Source organism: Calypte anna, chromosome 2 (genome assembly GCF_003957555.1).
Source record: "Calypte anna isolate BGI_N300 chromosome 2, bCalAnn1_v1.p, whole genome shotgun sequence".
Taxonomy (NCBI): domain Eukaryota; kingdom Metazoa; phylum Chordata; class Aves; order Apodiformes; family Trochilidae; genus Calypte; species Calypte anna.
The window spans coordinates 31,965,449-31,983,838 of NC_044245.1; the positions used below are offsets into that span (position 1 = coordinate 31,965,449).

Consider the following 18,390-nt stretch of genomic DNA (forward strand, 5'->3'; position numbering starts at 1 on the left):
TTCACTGAAGAGGATGTGGCCAAAGCAGTGACACATTGCTGTATCTGCACTTGATGGGAAGGCACTGAAGTTTGAAAACATGGGTGAAAACTGGCATCTTCCCTCTTAAAAGGCAGCTGCTTATTATCCAGACCAAGTGCTATCTTGTAGATGCCACATACTTATCATAAGGCTATCTGAAGGAAAAAACACCTTACACTTATTTTAATTAATCACAATGAAGAAGAGCAGCCAAGTTTTAACATTACCTTTCAGAAGTAAGGGCATGAAAGGGATTTTTGGAGATTTCATTTTCTTGAATGCATCTCTGTAGGCTTTGTGATTCAGAGAAGGGTCCTGTAAAACCATTTGGGTAATAGAGAGAAAAATCAATAGGCTATAAAAAGAGCAATTTTAAATCCATTACCGGCTTATGATCTGAACATAATTTAGATATAAAAGGTTTCTTTGGGAAACGAGGTAAATAAAGGTTTTCTAAGCTAGGTGACTTACTAAAGTGAACAGGAAATGTAAACAGTGAAAGGAACAAAAGCAATTACACCCCTCTAGATGAAGCAGGGCTAAAATGGGAGTAAGCTGCAGAAGAGATTCACTTGGTCTGTTCTTTAATTTCCCCACAAATTTCTACTAGCAAAAATCTCTTCAGCTTAATATCTACTACAAAATGTATCCCATTAATATCCCATATTAACTTTTTCTTAAAAACCAACACCAAACAACAACAAAAAAATCCCAACAAAACCTGCTCTCAGAACAAAAGGAACACATTGGAGATTTTCAAATAAAATAATATAATATGTCGCATAAGTAATTTTAAAAGTTATCTCAATTTCCCATATAAATTAACATTTTTCTACACCAGCTCATACACTATCTTGAAAACACATTAATTTATAAAGGACTAGAAGGACAGAAGTATGACAGCCACTAAAGGCTTGGTGTCTAATTCCTTGCACCAGGCAGCAATCTCACCACACACACCCACTTCTATGACAGCAAAAAGAAACTCTTGTTTATTCAGCTTTGATAACAGTGACAAAGACCCTTAGCCTCAGATTTTTTTTTTTCTTTTATATTACAGATGTCCTCTTTTTCTCCTGCTCTGCAGCACGTTGCTTTGGATAAAGGCTGATTAACCAACTCAGCAAAGGAACAGCTTCCAAAGTGATGCTGGGGAATCAAAACCACATTCGCCTCTCTCTGCCCTTCCTCCAGCTGTCAGGAATACAGCCTTTTTCCTTTTTGTGTTTGGAGACCACCTCTGAGCTCTCAGGGGCTGCATGGCCTTCGGCAAATCACAGATCTGACATTACAAGTTCCAGCTCAAGACAATGACAGGCAGCCTTCAAAGAAATTAGGAGGAGGGAAGGCAGGTAAAGACAAGCTATGCTGTTCTGCTGTCAACACTGCACTTACCGTCAGGCTTTCAAGTTCAGTAAAAAGTTTCTTGAACTTCCCAGGAATTTTCTGAAGTGGGGAAAACAGAGAAAAAAAAAAGAAAAAGAAAGTTTATTTAAAAAAAAAAAAGCAACATAGGCAGAAAAAGGTTTGAGGCATTTTTTCTCCATGAGACTGCCGTGTGTGAAGCACCTGCTGGAAGCACCAACAGCCAGTTAACCTCTGCTCCTCAGCTTCAAGAGCCCTAATTACAGACCATGTTCAGTGCAATGCCAGTGAAGCAGCAGACCCTGCAGCCTCTCTTCAGGGACCTGCATCAGTTTTTTATGGAAACTGCTTGTTAGCAGGTGCTTTTATTTCCTAGCTTCTGTGTCTGCTGCATTTACCTTAATAACTGTATCAAGTTAGAAATGGAGCCATAGAATCACAGACTGGTTTGGGTTGGAAGGGACCTTAAAGATCACCTAATTTCAACACCCCTGCCACAAACAGGGACACCTCCCATTAGATCAGGTCACTCAAGGCCCTGTCCAACCTGGCCTTGAACACTTCCAGGGAGGGGGCAGCCACAGCTTCCCTGGGTAACCTGTACCAGTGCCTCAGCATTCTCACAGGAAAGATTTTTTTCCTAATATCTAACCTAAATCTACCCTCTTCCAGTTTGGAAGTGTTGCCTCTTTTCTTATCATTACTGTGAAAAGTCCCTCCCCAGCTTTTCTGAAGGTCCCTTCAGGTACTGGAAGGCCACTACAACGTATACCCAGACCCTTCTCTTCTCCAGGCTGAACAACCCCAACTCTCGCAGCCTGTCCTCATAGGAGAGGCTCCAGCAGCCTCAGTATCTTGGTGGCCCTCCTCTGGAGTCAGTCCAACAGTTCCATGTCCTTCTTATGTTGGGGACCCCAGTGCTGGACACAGTACTCCAGGTGAGGTCAAATAGGAACACAGGCTGAGATTTCAGACATTGTAATCACATCCATCTTAACTATTTGTTGTAATCACTCTTTCCCTATACTATGTGTCTAGAAATAAACTTGCATCATGCTGAGTGGTGTTTGAAACAACACCCCCAGTGCTGACTAGTGTTGCTACTGGTGCCAGCAAAAGATCTTTCCGTAACAGCTACACCATCTCTGGTATCTCATCCTAATTCCACAGGGAGCTGCACATTCCAAAGGGAGCCCAAGCACAAACTACCTTCTTCTCTCACATGCTAACACCTGCTCTGCTCCACAAGCATCCGCTGCCTTTCATTTCTAAGATGCTTTAATAGATTCAGCTCATTATACTCAAAGCAATTGTTCTACAGTTTGAATTTTGCTGCTGGTATTTCAGACTCAAATTGTAGGGACCGTAAAAGCCTGTCTTTTTTCTCCAACAATTCTAGTTAGTCTAGTAGAAGACATCCCCTTTTAGTACAAATCCTATCTTGTCTTTGTCCTTAGATCCTGACAGCCACAACGACACTACCAAGAGAAAAGTGTCAATTTACAATTAAGTGGATGTGCTGTATGATCAAAATGCTCAAGTAACTGAACATGGTATTGCAATTGCACAGTTTTAATATCTTCAATCAGGGAAAGTTAAGCTCATTAAAACACTGCGTACGGTAGAAAAAGCAGAAGAATATGCTTGGGAGAATAAAACTTGTTTAAGAATTCAAGTGCAGAGCCAATATAATGTAGCATCTAAATGGTTGCTTAAATTTAGGTGGTTTCATTTACATCTGTAAGTAATTATAATTAATTTATAAACATTGCTCTACTTTCTAGAAGTCACATTACTAATGTAATGTAAAGTACTTCCGCTTTTGAAATTTCTAGTGCAGCAAAGTTTTTTTAAAAAACAAACAAACAAACGTGATTTCATAAATATTTTAACCACAGAAACATGACACATTTGAACAACAATACATATGCAGATGCACTCCTTGTTCCCACAGGCAATACATTCTGCTCTTCTTAAGAATACCAGCAGCACGCTATCCTCAGAGGTCTCACCACACAGCAGAGTTGTGCATGTTTCCATTCAGGAGATTTACACCATTGCCACTGGGTGCTTTTGATACAATATTTAGTTCCTTCCACTCCCCTACCAAAGCCCAGAGAGATGGGATGAAGGCATCCCATAGGAGTAGGCAATGGCAAATGTTCTATGGAGGAACATGTTAGAAATAGGAGAGGCAAAAGGTTGCTGCTATATCATCCTTCTGTGGTTTCCCCTAAATTTTTTGCTTTACTTGTTATTTAAAGTTTGCTCCCCTTTGCCTATCTGAGTCGCTCTCAGATCCTCACCACAGATGCAGTCACTGCCCTCGTTTCTCGCTGTGCTTCTGAAGCAACTGACAGACAGTGATATTTCCATGATTTCAGCTAATGGAGACACTTTGCTCTGGACAGTATCATATAGTTTTGTAAGTCTCTGATGGCTCTTTGGTTTCAGCTGTTGGTGTTCAAGAGTATCTCCAAGGCAGCAGATCACAGCATTTTCTTCTGCTCTGTATTACCAAACGGTATTTTTTGAGAACTGCTCACTTGTGGTGTTGGGGGCGTGAGGGGGGGATAAGGCTTTACCCCATTACACTATTTTTGGTTCATCAGCACATGCAATAAAGTTGCAGATAATGCCTCTCATAAAATTATTTTTTACTTGGGTGAAAGAAAAGCAAATAGCAAACCCACAATATAAACACAGACCCCAGTAGTGAGAGCCTCCTCTAAACATCCCGTGCTCTGTCCAGCAACCCGTAGCTTCTTCAGTAGATGTTCTCCAGTGTGCTCCTTATTCATGGCCTGTTTCCTAACTCTGTTTTTCAAGATGAGCAGCTACAAAATAGCTGATCAAGGACAATTAAAGAGGGTTTATTCCTACTTCATTTTTTGGGTTTTTAAAATTGAATTATTCTATAATAAGGTATTTATTGTTTTGGAGCCACCTTTACTAGATTTTCTGTTCTGACAACTACTTAAAATGCTAGAATAATTTACCTGAATTTTGTTGTTGTTTTGGGGGGATTTTTGTGCTGGGTTTTTTTTTTTTTTTTAAGGGTAAGATCTCTTGGCTTTGTAATTATTTTCAAAGCTCCGTAACACATTTAGTTTTATTTGAATGGCTATGTATCTAAGATTTCGGGTCACAGAGAAGTTTCTCTACCAACACTCACCCCATGTTTGATTTCAACATGAAAATACAATAAGAAGTGGTAATTCACAGTATATAAAGTCTGCAAGAAGTATTTTGGATGGGGTGTAAAAGATACAAAGATATGTCTTACCTCCCAGGTCTGAGACAGCCGGCTGACAGATGCAGTGTTGAGACCCATAACAATAGCAAAGAATGAATTCAGATTTCTTTGGGCTTTACAGCTGTGGAATAAAAATATGAAAATATGTCTTCTGATTTTTTGTACTCAGAATCAAGAGCAAAAAGGAATGTGCAAGTACGCAAGGTTATTGAGTCCCATTTCAACCCTCAGCACTAACATACAATCATTTTCCACATAATGAACTCATAAATGTCCTGTCATGACCACCTGCAGTCTAGGTGATGTGGTCTCCAAGAAGTTTTTGAGCAAACATTCCACTGTCTCATCAATGCTGTTGTTGGCAGGTTATTTTTTATCCTTTGCTGTCAAAAGTAATTTTCCCTTTTCAATGTTGAAGCTATTCTCAGCTGTCCTTTACCATACAGAATAATTCCTTGACCTCGATTCTATTATAAATATTTTCATCTCCTTTTTTCATCTTTTCTGTAAACTGTACATCATTGGATACTTCAATTTCTTATTGTGGTCACAGTTTGTAGTCTACTTTTCTATATTGTAATTATGCTTCATTGAATTCTTTGTATTTTCTTTTTACTTTTCTCTCAAATTTTTTCTTCTGACTAAGGAGAAGTAGTGAGAGGAAAGGAGAAACATAATTACTGTTTTGCATCTGAGCTCTTACACCTTTCTCCAGCGCAAGTATAAAACAAATATCATATTATTTATTTGGAACAGCATCACATTTTGTCCTTGCCTTTAATTTGTCATCTATTATCACACAAGGACCTCTGTCACAGTACTGTTCTTTACAATCATGCGTTTATTTCTTCATCCCAGTATTAGCATTCCCTAGGTGAATTACTTCGCATCTATCTAAATTAAATCTTATCCTATTTTGTTGTTTGCACATGCCACTAGACTCCTTAGGTTTTTTTTTTTAATATTCTCCAATGCATTTACAATCCCTCATCATTTTTATTGTCTTGAAAATCTGGTTAACGTTCAGTTTACATATGCCTATAAATTAGTTATAGTTAGCACTGGTTCCAATACAGGTCCCTACAGAATTTGGTTTTGATACCTTGATTCTTTGACATTTTACTACATATGATCAGACCTTGCTCATTTCTAGTCCGTTAGGAAATCTGAAATCCTGAAATAGACTCCTTTTCAAACAAAAGGATTTGCCTTTCTTTTGCAGATTCTTGAAGGCAACTATAAACATGCATATGTGTAAGAGAGTGAGAATCTTCTTTTGAGATAATTTTAAGTACAAATGAACCCGCTGCCTTCACTGGGATTTATTATCAGGAAAACGTATGTGCCAAGGCCTAAGACTGGGAACTCAACAGCCCCTGTAATTACACATTTTCTAAAGGCTGCCCACATCACTTTGTACTGTCTTGAAACGGTGTACTTCCCACTTTAATTCAAGAGGTTTAAAGTTAATCCTAATTTTGTTATTTAGACTTTTCCTGCCATTAAACTCAGGCAGCTCCCAAAAGTTATTCACTGCAAAACAAGGAAGGTCTGGTGACAAGAAAGACTGGTGACATCGATATCCCTATTTATGTGGGACAGACATGAAGTTCTTCCAGGAAAGCCAACTAATGTTACTGTTGTGCAAGCAAGGCATATGGAACCAGCCATTTTTGACAAAACTGGACCACACTTGGCCACTGATGAGGCAGGAATTTAACATATTACTGGATACCACAAAACTTGCTAACTAAATGAAATCATATTTCTGAGTTACACTGGATTATATTAGAAGAATTCATTTCACCAAAGGCACTGCTTCAGCAGAGAACAGTCCTTTTTATTTAAGTGCCTTGCAAATTAAATCAGCTCAGTTTATGAAGAAACAAATTACACTTTTTCCACGAACATGCATATTGAAATACTGCAGAAGACAAACAAGTGGAGAGAGAGGTGAGGAGAGTGGTTGCACATATTTAAATTTCTCCTTTTCTTGGTTACTAAAATAAGACTGATAACAGAGAAAAGAACTCTCTGTCTACAGTGTATATAAATATACACATATATATATATATATATATTCTTTTCCAAGGCATAGGATAAATACCAGCACTATTTAGTAATAGTGCAAGAATAGATGGTCAAATCTAACTAAAGCAGAAACACTCCCTCCAACAAGTAAAATAATACTCCAGAGAGAATTACATGAGGCAACAGCTTCCTGAAGCTAGTTTCCTCCCTGGGTGTAGGACTTTCAATATTATAACAGAGGTTTTCTTGTTTCCATGTAGAACTTTAGTGAATAACTCAAGCAGTTCTGTAATACAGTCCCTAGATTACCTCTGCTAAGAAATGAGATAGCTCTGCACCAGCAGGGGGGTTGCAGTTGATGCTGCAGATAAGCAGCTCAGGTGTTGGGGAAGATTTGGGCAGCACTTAACTCTACCACATCTAGTTTGGGCCTGTGTTTGCTTTTTTTATTTATGGACTGTTAGCTAGGTGTGCTTACTACACTATTAAAACACTGGATGGCAAACTAGTTTTCTTTCTTTGCTTTTATCTGCTTCTCACCAAATAAAGCCTGTGAATGCAAAGATTTTTGTTGCAACTTTAGTAACTTACTGGGCAGCAATCTTGATGAACTTCTTGACCAGCTGTACACGTTTGCAGAGCTGGCTGCAGAGGAGGATCTCAGTGGCAACCCAAAGCTGGACCTCATTGCACCTTTGAAGAAGAAGACTGAGATTCTCAGTGTTTTCAGCACTGCCTTGTCTGCTGAACGTGAAGTATATCAGCTCTTGCTGGAAGACATTGACAACATTATTAGGGATATAAAAAACAATTTAATTGTAAATGAATTATAAATTATTTAGAAGTATGTTTTTGAAACAAGACTTAATTAAAAACTATTAGTTTTTCATTATCCATGAGCCAACCACAAATGATGCAGGGTCCAGGTTTGCCTTAGCAAAGTCTAGAGTCTTATTACAGCAGAGAAGTGGACTGGAAGTCCTCCAGGACACATTTTTCTTGTGAGATATCCTGCAATTCCACTTCTGGCTACAGCCAGGTATAGAACACAAATGATCTGCCTCTTTCTATATTTGATCACTCTGTTCCAGTATGAAAAAGCAACCATATCTGAACATTGCAGAATCTGAAAAATTCCCATTCAATTTTCTTCCTAAAATAGCCAAGTTTTCATCAGCAGAGGTGGGGGTATTAATTTCTGTGCAACAAAAACCTCCAAACTTGACAAGGCCTAGTTTTAAAGTGTCTAGCCTGAATAAAAGAACCTGAAATGATAGATAAAGGAAAGCATCTGATGAAAACCAAGGGACTTTCCCATTCATTTTGTCAGAAAGTCAACATGTTTTTCAGTGAATGACATTTTCAAATGACATTTCATACTGATGAGAGTGTATTTTACTTAGCAGCTCACAGAAGAAACAATTAAAGTCACTGAAACAACCCAATGGGCACTGAAGTACAACATTATCCCATTTTATAAATCCTGCCCAGTATTTTTATCTCACTGAAGCCTAATGGAAGAGTAATGTAAACACCTAAATTGCTGAAATTGTGAATTCTTTTGTGGTTGTAGTGGTACCAAGGACACCTATTAGTGGTGTCCAGTGTTTATTGGAATATTATTGAGTGTAAAGGAAAATTTGCATATATAACATATTCACACAGACAATTTTTAGAGAATAATCATGCTCTTGAGGCAAATCTTAATAGCTCCCAACAGGCATACAGGGAACAGATGAGGTATCCCAGCACAGGGAAGTTGCAAACCTTTAGCACATTTTTTCAGTATCAAGGATTGCAATACATCTCTTAAACCTGATTCAATGCCACCACTACTGAAAACTGCCAAATCATGCTGTCATGTTGGTGAACTAAGCATCAAGGATCACTGATGTTCCAAAACGCATCAGGATGTCACAGTACCTGGAAGTGGATGAGCTGCTCCTTACCTCATGAATTGCATTGAAGAGGCTCCAGTCAAAGTTTGTTAGTTCCAAAGCAAGATCCCAGGTGTTGATTCCCAAAATTCTCACAGATCTTTGCTGCAATTCCTCATTTTCACCAAATGGATTCTAAATCAACAGCCAAGAGCAAAAAAAAATCCTCAGCAAATGCCAGAAGTTCTGCAATGCAACAATTACTAGACCAAGGGCCAAAACAGAGCTGAGTAAGCAATCTCCTCTAAGTGCATTCTGAGGATTTTTTTCCTCCCACTAATTAAAGTAACAGAGTTATAGCCTATTTAATAAATATCTTGAAACAGGAAATGGGTCAATAGGATCAATGATTTCCTATTGGATTAGGCTTTCTCCCCTCTCTCTCTCTCTTTCTCTAAAACCTGCATATAAAACACTGACCAAGCAGACAGCATAATGAAAATAAAATCCCCAAAGCCATCAGAAAATAAAATCTGACTTACAGCATTGGGAATTTTTTGTATTATAAGATAAAGGAATCATTCTGCAAACACACTGGCTTTAAACTTGCCCACCAATCTACCTTTACAAATAACATAAATCCATACATTTTGTGATTAATCTACTTCCAATGTAATCACAAACAGTCAAATGCTGTCAGTCCTGCTTCATGAAAGTTACTTAGCGTATTACTGTGGAGTGCACTGGAATTGTTGGTGGAAAAGGTCACTTGACATTTTCATTATTAGCTTGGATTTTCAAAGGTTTCTCTTGGCTGAAACCTGGGACATGAACCATCTGCCAAGATAAAAGATTCTTCTTATCAGTTAAGCCATTACTTTGGTGCTGTATTCCTGACAGTTACAGCAAGTTTTGCAATTTGTATTATGTCACTAATGAAACTAAATAGGCTGTCACCTGTCTGCACTGGAAACCTTGCCTTAATATTTGCTCTTTTCACAGGTGATTGGAACACCAGAGACAACAGGGATGACAGATTACGATGACTGCAGTGTCAGCTGTTTGAGGCACTTGATCAAAAAAAAATGTAGATAGGTATTTCTCATCCCTGGGATGAACAAACAGATCCTAATGGTACTGACAAACTCTATAAGTAGGTATTGCCCCTGTGCCTGTCTCAGAACAGCTTTTAATTAGCAGAAAACTATTGGAAGAGTAATTCTTCAAGCGCCTGACTGAGGCTTTGGGAAATGATGGGCAGGGGATAGGGGAAAGTGTTTACAACCCCAGTTTCTGAGGACATGGGCCCTCAATAATCCTCATCCCATACAGTCTTGTGCAAGCACAAGTCAGCTTTTCCTGATGAAGATTGAAAGACTTAAGCTGTACAGAAGCTTTGATCTATTTTAAATTGATGAACAAATTCCATTACTGGTCAGTCAAATAACTGTTGCTAATACAAGATTTTTTTTCAGCTACAGTGCAGCTCAATAAGCTTTACTAAGTAAGCAGAAAATAAATTTGGTATTAAAAAAAGACCTCAGTGCTTGATCTGGAGTCAGACAAAATGGGAAGCATGCAATACAGATCCTTACCAAAGAATCAGTCAGATCTTTACGGTAGACAAACATACGACTGGATGACTCAAAAGATTTTGAGATAGCCAAGTCATTTGGTTGTAGTACATGTTTTTCTGCAAAGACAGAAAACAAACCATAAAAACTTCAGTAAAGGAATAAAATCTAAATGTAAATGTGAGAAAAAACATTACAAATGTATTTGTAAAGGCACACCAGCTTCTTAGAATGTAGCTAAGCATCAAATCCAATCCCTATTGCGTCCATCATCTTCACAATTTCAGGCATAATAATGGTGAGATGTCTCTGATGTTGTACTAGAAAGCAAAACCTCCAGCACCTGCTTTCAACTTGGACTTGAAATGAGACAGAACAGAAACACTTAAATCATCTAGACTGACCTCTCATGCATTATAGAAAAATTCATTTCAACCTATTGTATCAACTGTAGATGTTGGTGACTTTTGTTAGAGCAAAGGGTCTTGGCCTCCAGAGAACACCAAACTGGTAGCAAAGAGAAAAGATTTTTTTTTTGTCTACTCCAGAGTACTGGTTCATCTCTGGAAAATCTTGGATGCATCAGAGAAAGGTGTGGGGAAAAATAAAGCAAACCAAAACATTGCTAAAAAATTGCCCTGAGAAAACTGCCTCTTCCTCTGGGTTTCAAATATTATTCTAGAGAGCTGAGTAAAGAGATCTGATACAGTGACTGTATTAATGTAGAACCAAAAGCACTAGAAGCATGTTGACATCTACCTTGGACTTTCATTGCCCATAAGGGAGTAGCAGGACCAGGAGGAGTCTGAGAGTCTAACATAATTTCAGATTCTTTCCCTCTTATCCATGCTCATACTGAGAGCAGATACCTTTATGTAGAACTACCAGTACGCTTTTCAAGGTAATTTTGAATAAAAAGAGCTTGCTTGTTCATTTCAGGAGTACAACAAAAATATCACTTCAACAGTGATATTGCTGCCCTCCAAATGGGCAGCAGGTGATAGTTTCAAGTCATGCAAATACTAAAACAGAAACCAAAGGAAAAGAAAGTGTGGCAGGCTGGTCTTTACTGCTCAGAGCACAGGAATGACAATGCATAAGAACAAAGAATTTGTGGTATCTCAAATTAATTCAGGTAACTTGATTAAATAACATTTATGGGGTTACAGCGGTCATGTACAAATGACAGTCCTATTGTATCTGCAGTTTTATTATTGTTCCTTATCACACAGCCAAGTGGCAACCACTTCTTTTCTGTGGCTTTCTTGGGAACCAGTGTGGTCCAGTGATAATGATGTGTTTCATTATTCATGAATTGTTGGGTTTCTTTGGCTTAGTAAACAGCACCAGACTCATTACCATTTTCATTCTTTTTGTTACCAGAACAGACCTTGCCCTGCTCTTGCACAAGACCTAGAACACAACAGCATCCCAGTGATTTTGCAGTGCTACAAAATGAACTGGAGGCAAGTCTGGGTAAAATAACTTTGCCTTCAAGTGAAGTAACCTTCAGCTGGCCAGGACACCTACATGCAATGCTCCCACGTGGTTGCTCAATGCCCAGGCTCTCAATATCTCCCTGCCACCCACATCGGTGGGTGCTTTGCAAAAAAGTGGTTATTTAACCAAGTTTGGAGTGGGGGAGAAAAATGTGACCTTCCACTTCTGAATCATATAAATAGACAGAACAAGCCACCATTTGTCCATATTACATTTGACTAGACTAACAAAGAAGGAAGAATGAGTGCCATATCTTCAAGGGTGCATACTTTATCTCAGCAGATTGACACCAACTAATGTTATCTGAGAATGCAGCCAAGATATTCTAAATTCTTTGACCAATTTTTGTAGATTCAGCTTGGCATTTATATGCACCTAGTTAAATTTATTCCTTTATATTCCCTAGGAGCCAAAAGGCACCACAATAAGTAAAGCAATCTAATGAATGTCCTTGAGACCTGAGAGACATCAAAGCAAATCGTGGGGGGTTTGGCTGGTCCCTAGGATCAGTCTGTACTTCCTCAGAAAAACAATAAGCCTTTCTGTTCAATGTGGAACACTAAATAATAAGCAAAAAATGTCAGTTGTAAGCAAGATTGCTTACAAAATATTGCTTAGATCACTCCCAGTATCTCAACTGTGTAAGTACATATCTCCCTCCTTTCTGCTGGAGATTATTCATTACCCATGCCATAAATGAGGAAACAGCCACGCATGCAGTATTTGTTATCTCCTTTTATAATTTTAAAGCAAATCATGCCTCATTGCCTTCCAAATTAATTTAAATGTGAAAGTAGGAGACTTATCTGTGGAGAAAACATAAAATCTTGCAGTACTGCTGGAGACTGAAAGTCCTTTGCACTCACTTCCCAGGGATGCAGTATCTGACAGTACCCAGGAATGAGCTGTTGCCATGGAAACGACTCTCTGGGAAGCAGCTCCTCATTGTTCCATGGTCATCCAGCTGTGGGCCCGCATAGGAACAGCTGTATCCTTGCACCAGAAAATGTCTCTCTCCTTTACCTGATGCACTAAGAGCTAAGTAATCAGCTGAAGGGAAGCTATTTACCGCCAGAGAACGTGACTGTCACCAGCGCCAACTCCTCCTCTGGATACTGGATCTTTTCTGCTACAATCTTCAGTATCTCCTGAGCTGAAGTAGATACTTGAGCTTTCACACTGACGTAGGAGTGCTCTGTTATATACACACGGCAGAACACTGCACAAAGGAAGAAAGACACGTTCAGCAGTAGGCAGAGACAGCTGAAAAAAGCAGAGAATCTCACAGACCCGACTGTGGCAATGCCCTGAGCTGCAGCAGCCTGACCTAAAGGGACATGGAACCAAGCACAAATGTAGCACTTTCCCCTTTTCCACCTCCTCTCCCGAGGAAATGAGGGGTCCAAGCAAATAGAAACAGAGATCCCCCTGGCTGCATTTGAGCAATACCTTATTTGACTTCCTATCATGAGGATTTGTATGGCCAACTGCTTCTACTGCTTATTTTCTTTGCAAACTCAGCTGTTGCCATCTTTTCTCCCTTCCTTTTAGGTTCAGGCAAATCACCACCCTTTCAGTATATTTCATATCCACTGCAGAAATTATTTTGGACCACCGCTTCCACCTAGAACAGGAGGCTTCACAAGAAAAACACTCCCTGGTCTTCACCCACTCCTAGCAGTTTATCTGTCTAGACATCTAAACTACCTGCATTGCCAAAGATGTTCAGCACAAGCAGAGGCTGCCCAAACAGCAGTGCAATTAGTTCTGGCAACTCTTTTCCCTGAACCACTTGCAGCACACATAAGAGGGATTGGCTGGGAGGAATTCCATGGACTCATTGCTGCTACTGAAATCCATGAGTTGGTCAGGCTCTGGGAGGGAAATTCCCAGCAGTAATACTGTGGTCAGCTCAGGTAGTTACTTTGTTTCTGTAACAAAAAGGGACGCACAATCCAACCCTTCTGCTTGACAGAATTTTAGGTTTCCATCTTTTGTTGAGTTTGCTGTCAACAGTTATTTGAAATACAGCTGCCACACTTAGAAGGGAAGAAAACAAGTTTCAGAGTTGCATAAATATTTCAAAAACTAGGAATCACCAGAGTTCTTGGTTTCATACTCATTTCAGTGCTTAATTAAACTTTGTTTCCATCTATTTCAGCATTTCTTATTGCAGACAAGCTGCTACCTTGTCAGAATAAGACAAAACTTTTCTTTTCCAGAAATTTATTCTTTCAATTCTTTTTATTGGCAGATATATGTAGCAATGACTTGCTGCTGCTTCTACAAACCATCATGGTTTCAGGGCACTGAGACCATGCCAGAAGCAGTTAAAAACTCTATTCTCAAGATTATTTTTTTTTCTGTTGTAGTAAAGAAAAAATGACAGTGAGAAGGAAGGAGGAACTTAACATTTAACCTTGAGGTAGAAAAGTGATTTGATTTTATAATTTTTTTCTTATCCTGTCTCTGCTGACAGACAGTAAATCAGATGCTGATCCTATGGCAGAATCTCCCTTCAGAATAAATATAACTCATGAAAAGATAGAGCCATCAAATTGCACTATAAACTACAAGGGAGAAATATAAATTTTAAAGAATACGACCAAAATATTTACCCTGATTTGCAGCATGAAACACAACTTGCCTACAGTGAATTTGTTTGACATCTCCACATCTCTGTCATTTGTGAAGGGAAGATGACAGCAATATGTTAACTTATAACTGGAGTACTGACATATCCTTTGTTTAACATTGAACTAAACCAACCCAGAGGTCAGGTCCTCGAGCACTACCATCATATTGATTCTCACACAGTTTACTCCACCATGCACCTTGCAAATGTCCTGTCTGCAGTATCTATTGGCATGGACCATACCAGCTCTTCTAGGAGCCTGTGTTGGTCTCTCTTTGAGATGCATAAGGGAATGTCACTAAGAGAAAGCAGCCATAGACTGCAGGTCACCTTGGTAATATTTACATGAGGACATAAGATGCTTCCAGCCAAGTGGGTTCTGTGTCTTGGACAGACCCATCCTCCACAGGCACCATCAGTGGGCAGCACTCCAACATAATGACTTAGATGCCCACCCTCAGCATCTGTCTCTCCACTCCCCAAACTCACTTTTGCTATTTCATTCCCTCAATCCCATCATTTTCCATGGCTCATGCTCTGAAGAAGTGAAATAAAAGCAATTTAACCAAGTTGGGGCAGACCTTCCTGGGTCCTGCCTTTCCTGACCCCACAGCCATGCAGTCTGTCCCTTCCCTGATGCCAGCACACTTCCTTCCCCATTGACTCACAAGCTGTGTTCAACCTTTTAAGAAGAAGAAGAATGACTGCAGAGGTTCTCATCCAGCAGTGACATTTTTAGAAGCAGCCTTGACAATACAAACTTCAAATAAACTTATATTGGAAGCACGGAAAGAGGATATCTATCAGCAGCACATATTGTGCGTCAGTACTTGGCACTGAAGGAGCTCAGAGCTCAGTTTGTATTCTGTCACAAATGAGCACTAAAAATATCCTGAATCTAAGTGAACTTCCGGAGATTTGTGCCCAGTGAAGAGCAAAGATATATCATCCAAGGGGGAGACTTCCAGGTAGCAGACCCTTCTGCTTGGTTCTCCACTTGTGTACGTGATGTTATCCTCCTCTTTGCCTCCTTCTTCAGGTAGTCAGGATGGGAGGTGACAGCCTCACCATGTCACTGCACTACTAGCAAGGAAGGGAAATTGCATTTTGAAATGGTTAGCATTAAAGCCGAGTGGCATCGTGCACTCCACATAGAGATGTTACTGAGGACAGAAGGAACTAAAGTGGGTTTTCAGAGTTAGCAGATCCTGGCCCATTTCACATGGCAGGCTTATTCGTTCACCTTTTGCATCCAAGATCTGGGTCAAGAGACCTAGAGCATGAAATAGGGCAGGAATAAGGCCTGGCAAGGCTGCCAGCACTCCTGAGAGGCACAGCTAAGGGCTGCTGGAGGAATCCAATGGGAACAAAAAGCCCTCAAACCTCATTTCACTTTTGAACCCCTGCAGAATAGAAAGTGGGAGGGTAACCTTACACAGCCAGATCTTCTTTTGTGGCCCTAAGGTGCTGTTTGGAATTTATGTCAGTTTAAAAATATGTATATTATGGGCAGCCCTTGAGGTACAATTTCACAGTTTTTGAGCTTTTCCTCTAATCTTTCAATCATACTTACTTTCTTCTGTTTCATTCACGGATCCTCTGTGCTGCAGCCAGTTCTCCTTTAGACTGAACTGGTGGAAAAAGGTTTTATTCTGTGAGGGAGTGTGGGAGAAAATTAAAAAGATACAACAGTGACTTTCTGCATCCTTGCCCTTTACAAAGCAGTAATTCACACAACACATCATTCAGCCCATACGTCTGGCTAAAAAGGTTTCTTTATAGGAAATCCACCCACCCTTTCTTGGATCAGTGAACTGGGAGTTGCCTCACTAAATAATGACTGAGGTGGGAATTTTGGAGGAAGCAGGACATGCCTAGGCTAAGCAGCCTGCACAATAGAAGGTTCTCTGTAGCCATGTCTTATGCACTTATTCTTACATACATTTCCTATGTACTGATAGGCCTTTTTAGCAGTTTTACTACAATCTCATGTTCAGTCTTCTACATTTCTGCAGAAATATTTTAAGCTTATTACACACTTCAGCTTCAGCCCAGTAAATTTGACAAGCACAGCAATTCACCTCTGTGCAGTCTGTTTAACAGCTTGCTCTGACTGCATCTTCTCCCTCCAGTTTAATAGACAGACTCATGTTCCTCTCTTTCTTTCTCCATCCCTGTCACAACAAATCCCCCTTTTGCTCTGCCTACTTGACAGCCACAGTCAATGCCTGGTTTACCCTTGTTGCTGCATCTATTCAGCCTGGTGGGGACATGCTCCCAGGCCTCTCCTGAACTGTGACATCTCAGAGCATCTTATTAAGATGCTAATAATGTCACAGCCACTGCATGGTAGTTCACGCAGCAGATATCCAGGCTGCACCAGCAGGGAAGGAAAAAACAAATAAACCTTTAAGAAACATTGCAGGTCTAACCTCACTGATTTATTCTGTCATGTTTTTGGCCATCAGTCGCTTTCAATTGAGAAGGCAAGAACAGAGAATAAAGTGGGCAGAGGGCAAGAAAGTGAGATTATGAGCTATCTAGCAACCAGCAACAATCATTTTTGCATTACCTTTCTGTGTGGTGAATACTCATCTACAGTGCTGAAACAAAAGTGAAAATCCAAATTATTCTCCCCAAAGAAGAGAAAGTGTTAGCTATTAAAAAGTTTACAACATCAGAAAGCTTTTAACATTAAATGGTCACTACAGAATGGCTGCAGAGCTCTTTCAGGGAAAGCTAAGGCCTCTTGACTCCCCCAGGAAACTTTTCTGCACAACTGATGTAAAGAAAAGAAAGGTTTTGTCCCTGTGAGCCGCTGGAAAACTCAGACACAGCTTGGGCCCCCAGGGTAAGCAGTCAGGGTCACAGCTCTTACTATTTCCTCAACAGCCAAACCACAGAAATAAACTCAATTTGTTGGAAAAACATGCCAAAAAATATCCTTTAAAAATACCATAATTATTATTAAAATAATAATCCTGAGATGACACTTGCAAAAGAAACTTGCTCCAAAATACTGCAGAACAAGAATGAAGGAACAATCTGAAGTGACATCCAAAGGGAAGCTTTGCCAGGTTTTCCACAAAGTATCACTCTACATCCCAACAAAAAATGATGGGAGTGACTGTTGAACCACACACACCACCCAACAAATATCAGAGAAGATTGAATAATCTAGCTTTAATTTAAAGAAAGATGATTTGTAAAAAGAAATACAGTAGTTGTATCACTCATCACTTCATATTCGATGAGTTGCAGCAAGCAAGATGACAGCAACAAAAAAAATTACACTCTAAATAAAAGGAGACTTGATCACAAACACAATCAATACTTACTGGCGACGATGCATCCCAAGTATCTTCTGAAATTCTTTCAGTTCCTTCTCAAGAATGGGATATTCATACACATCATCTAATACATTCCTGTATATTGTCTGGAAAATAAAACAGTATCTGCAAACATCCGATAACTCAAACATAAATCTACCACATTAGTGGTCTAAATTAATTCAAGCACTAGCCTACAAATGTCATCATTATATTTATGCAATGAGGATACCATGAGGAGGGAAGGTTTCTGTTTAAATTTCCAGACTGGTCAATATTCAGCTTCCCTTTGGCAAAACACGCTGCATCATCATCAGGCAAGAGGGCAAAATGTTGACAGCCAGTAGCCCACAACAGGAAGACTTAAAATTACACTTTTGGCTGTTATATTAGATCTGGGTTAGGTCAGAAGAACACATTCTGAAGCATGAGACCTTACCACATCATCATCACTTATCCAAAACAGTAACGAAAAAATTGACTCTAATTCAGACCTTTAAAATGGAGAATGTACTCTTTCCCTTTTCCTTACATTTGCATGCATTTTAAATTGAGTTGATGTCTCTCAGAAATGAATAATAATATACTCCTAGTTTTTAAACAAATGAATAAACCCTACTTTTTTTGAAGGTAGGAGTTGTGTGAATATCATCAACCAGGAACCTCAGTTACATGTAAAATACACTACTTTGGATAAGGAGTAAATAAACTGAATCATCTTTCATGACCGAAAGTGTAGGAAATATTTTCTCTACTCTTTCTCAGAATCTTCACATAGATGCTTCTCTCTTCCTTCCAAGAA

At 39.4% G+C, this 18,390-nt stretch overlaps 1 protein-coding gene across 4 annotated transcripts in view; it reads right to left on the reverse strand.

Moving 5' to 3' along the window:
- RAPGEF5 (Rap guanine nucleotide exchange factor 5) overlaps positions 1-18,390 on the reverse strand; it is a 157,985-nt gene that overhangs the window by 14,624 nt on the left and 124,971 nt on the right. For 3 of the 4 annotated variants that reach the window (XM_030444186.1, XM_030444188.1, XM_030444190.1), the window contains 10 exons: positions 17,598-17,695; positions 16,832-16,862; positions 15,833-15,911; positions 12,694-12,843; positions 10,146-10,243; positions 8,623-8,745; positions 7,265-7,443; positions 4,673-4,763; positions 1,417-1,467; positions 249-336 (listed from right to left, as the gene is read on the reverse strand). In XM_030444186.1, the coding sequence (XP_030300046.1) occupies positions 249-336; positions 1,417-1,467; positions 4,673-4,763; positions 7,265-7,443; positions 8,623-8,745; positions 10,146-10,243; positions 12,694-12,843; positions 15,833-15,911; positions 16,832-16,862; positions 17,598-17,695 (988 nt within the window). The remainder of the gene's footprint in view (positions 1-248; positions 337-1,416; positions 1,468-4,672; positions 4,764-7,264; positions 7,444-8,622; positions 8,746-10,145; positions 10,244-12,693; positions 12,844-15,832; positions 15,912-16,831; positions 16,863-17,597; positions 17,696-18,390) is intronic. The other variant, XM_030444187.1, reaches the window with a different exon arrangement.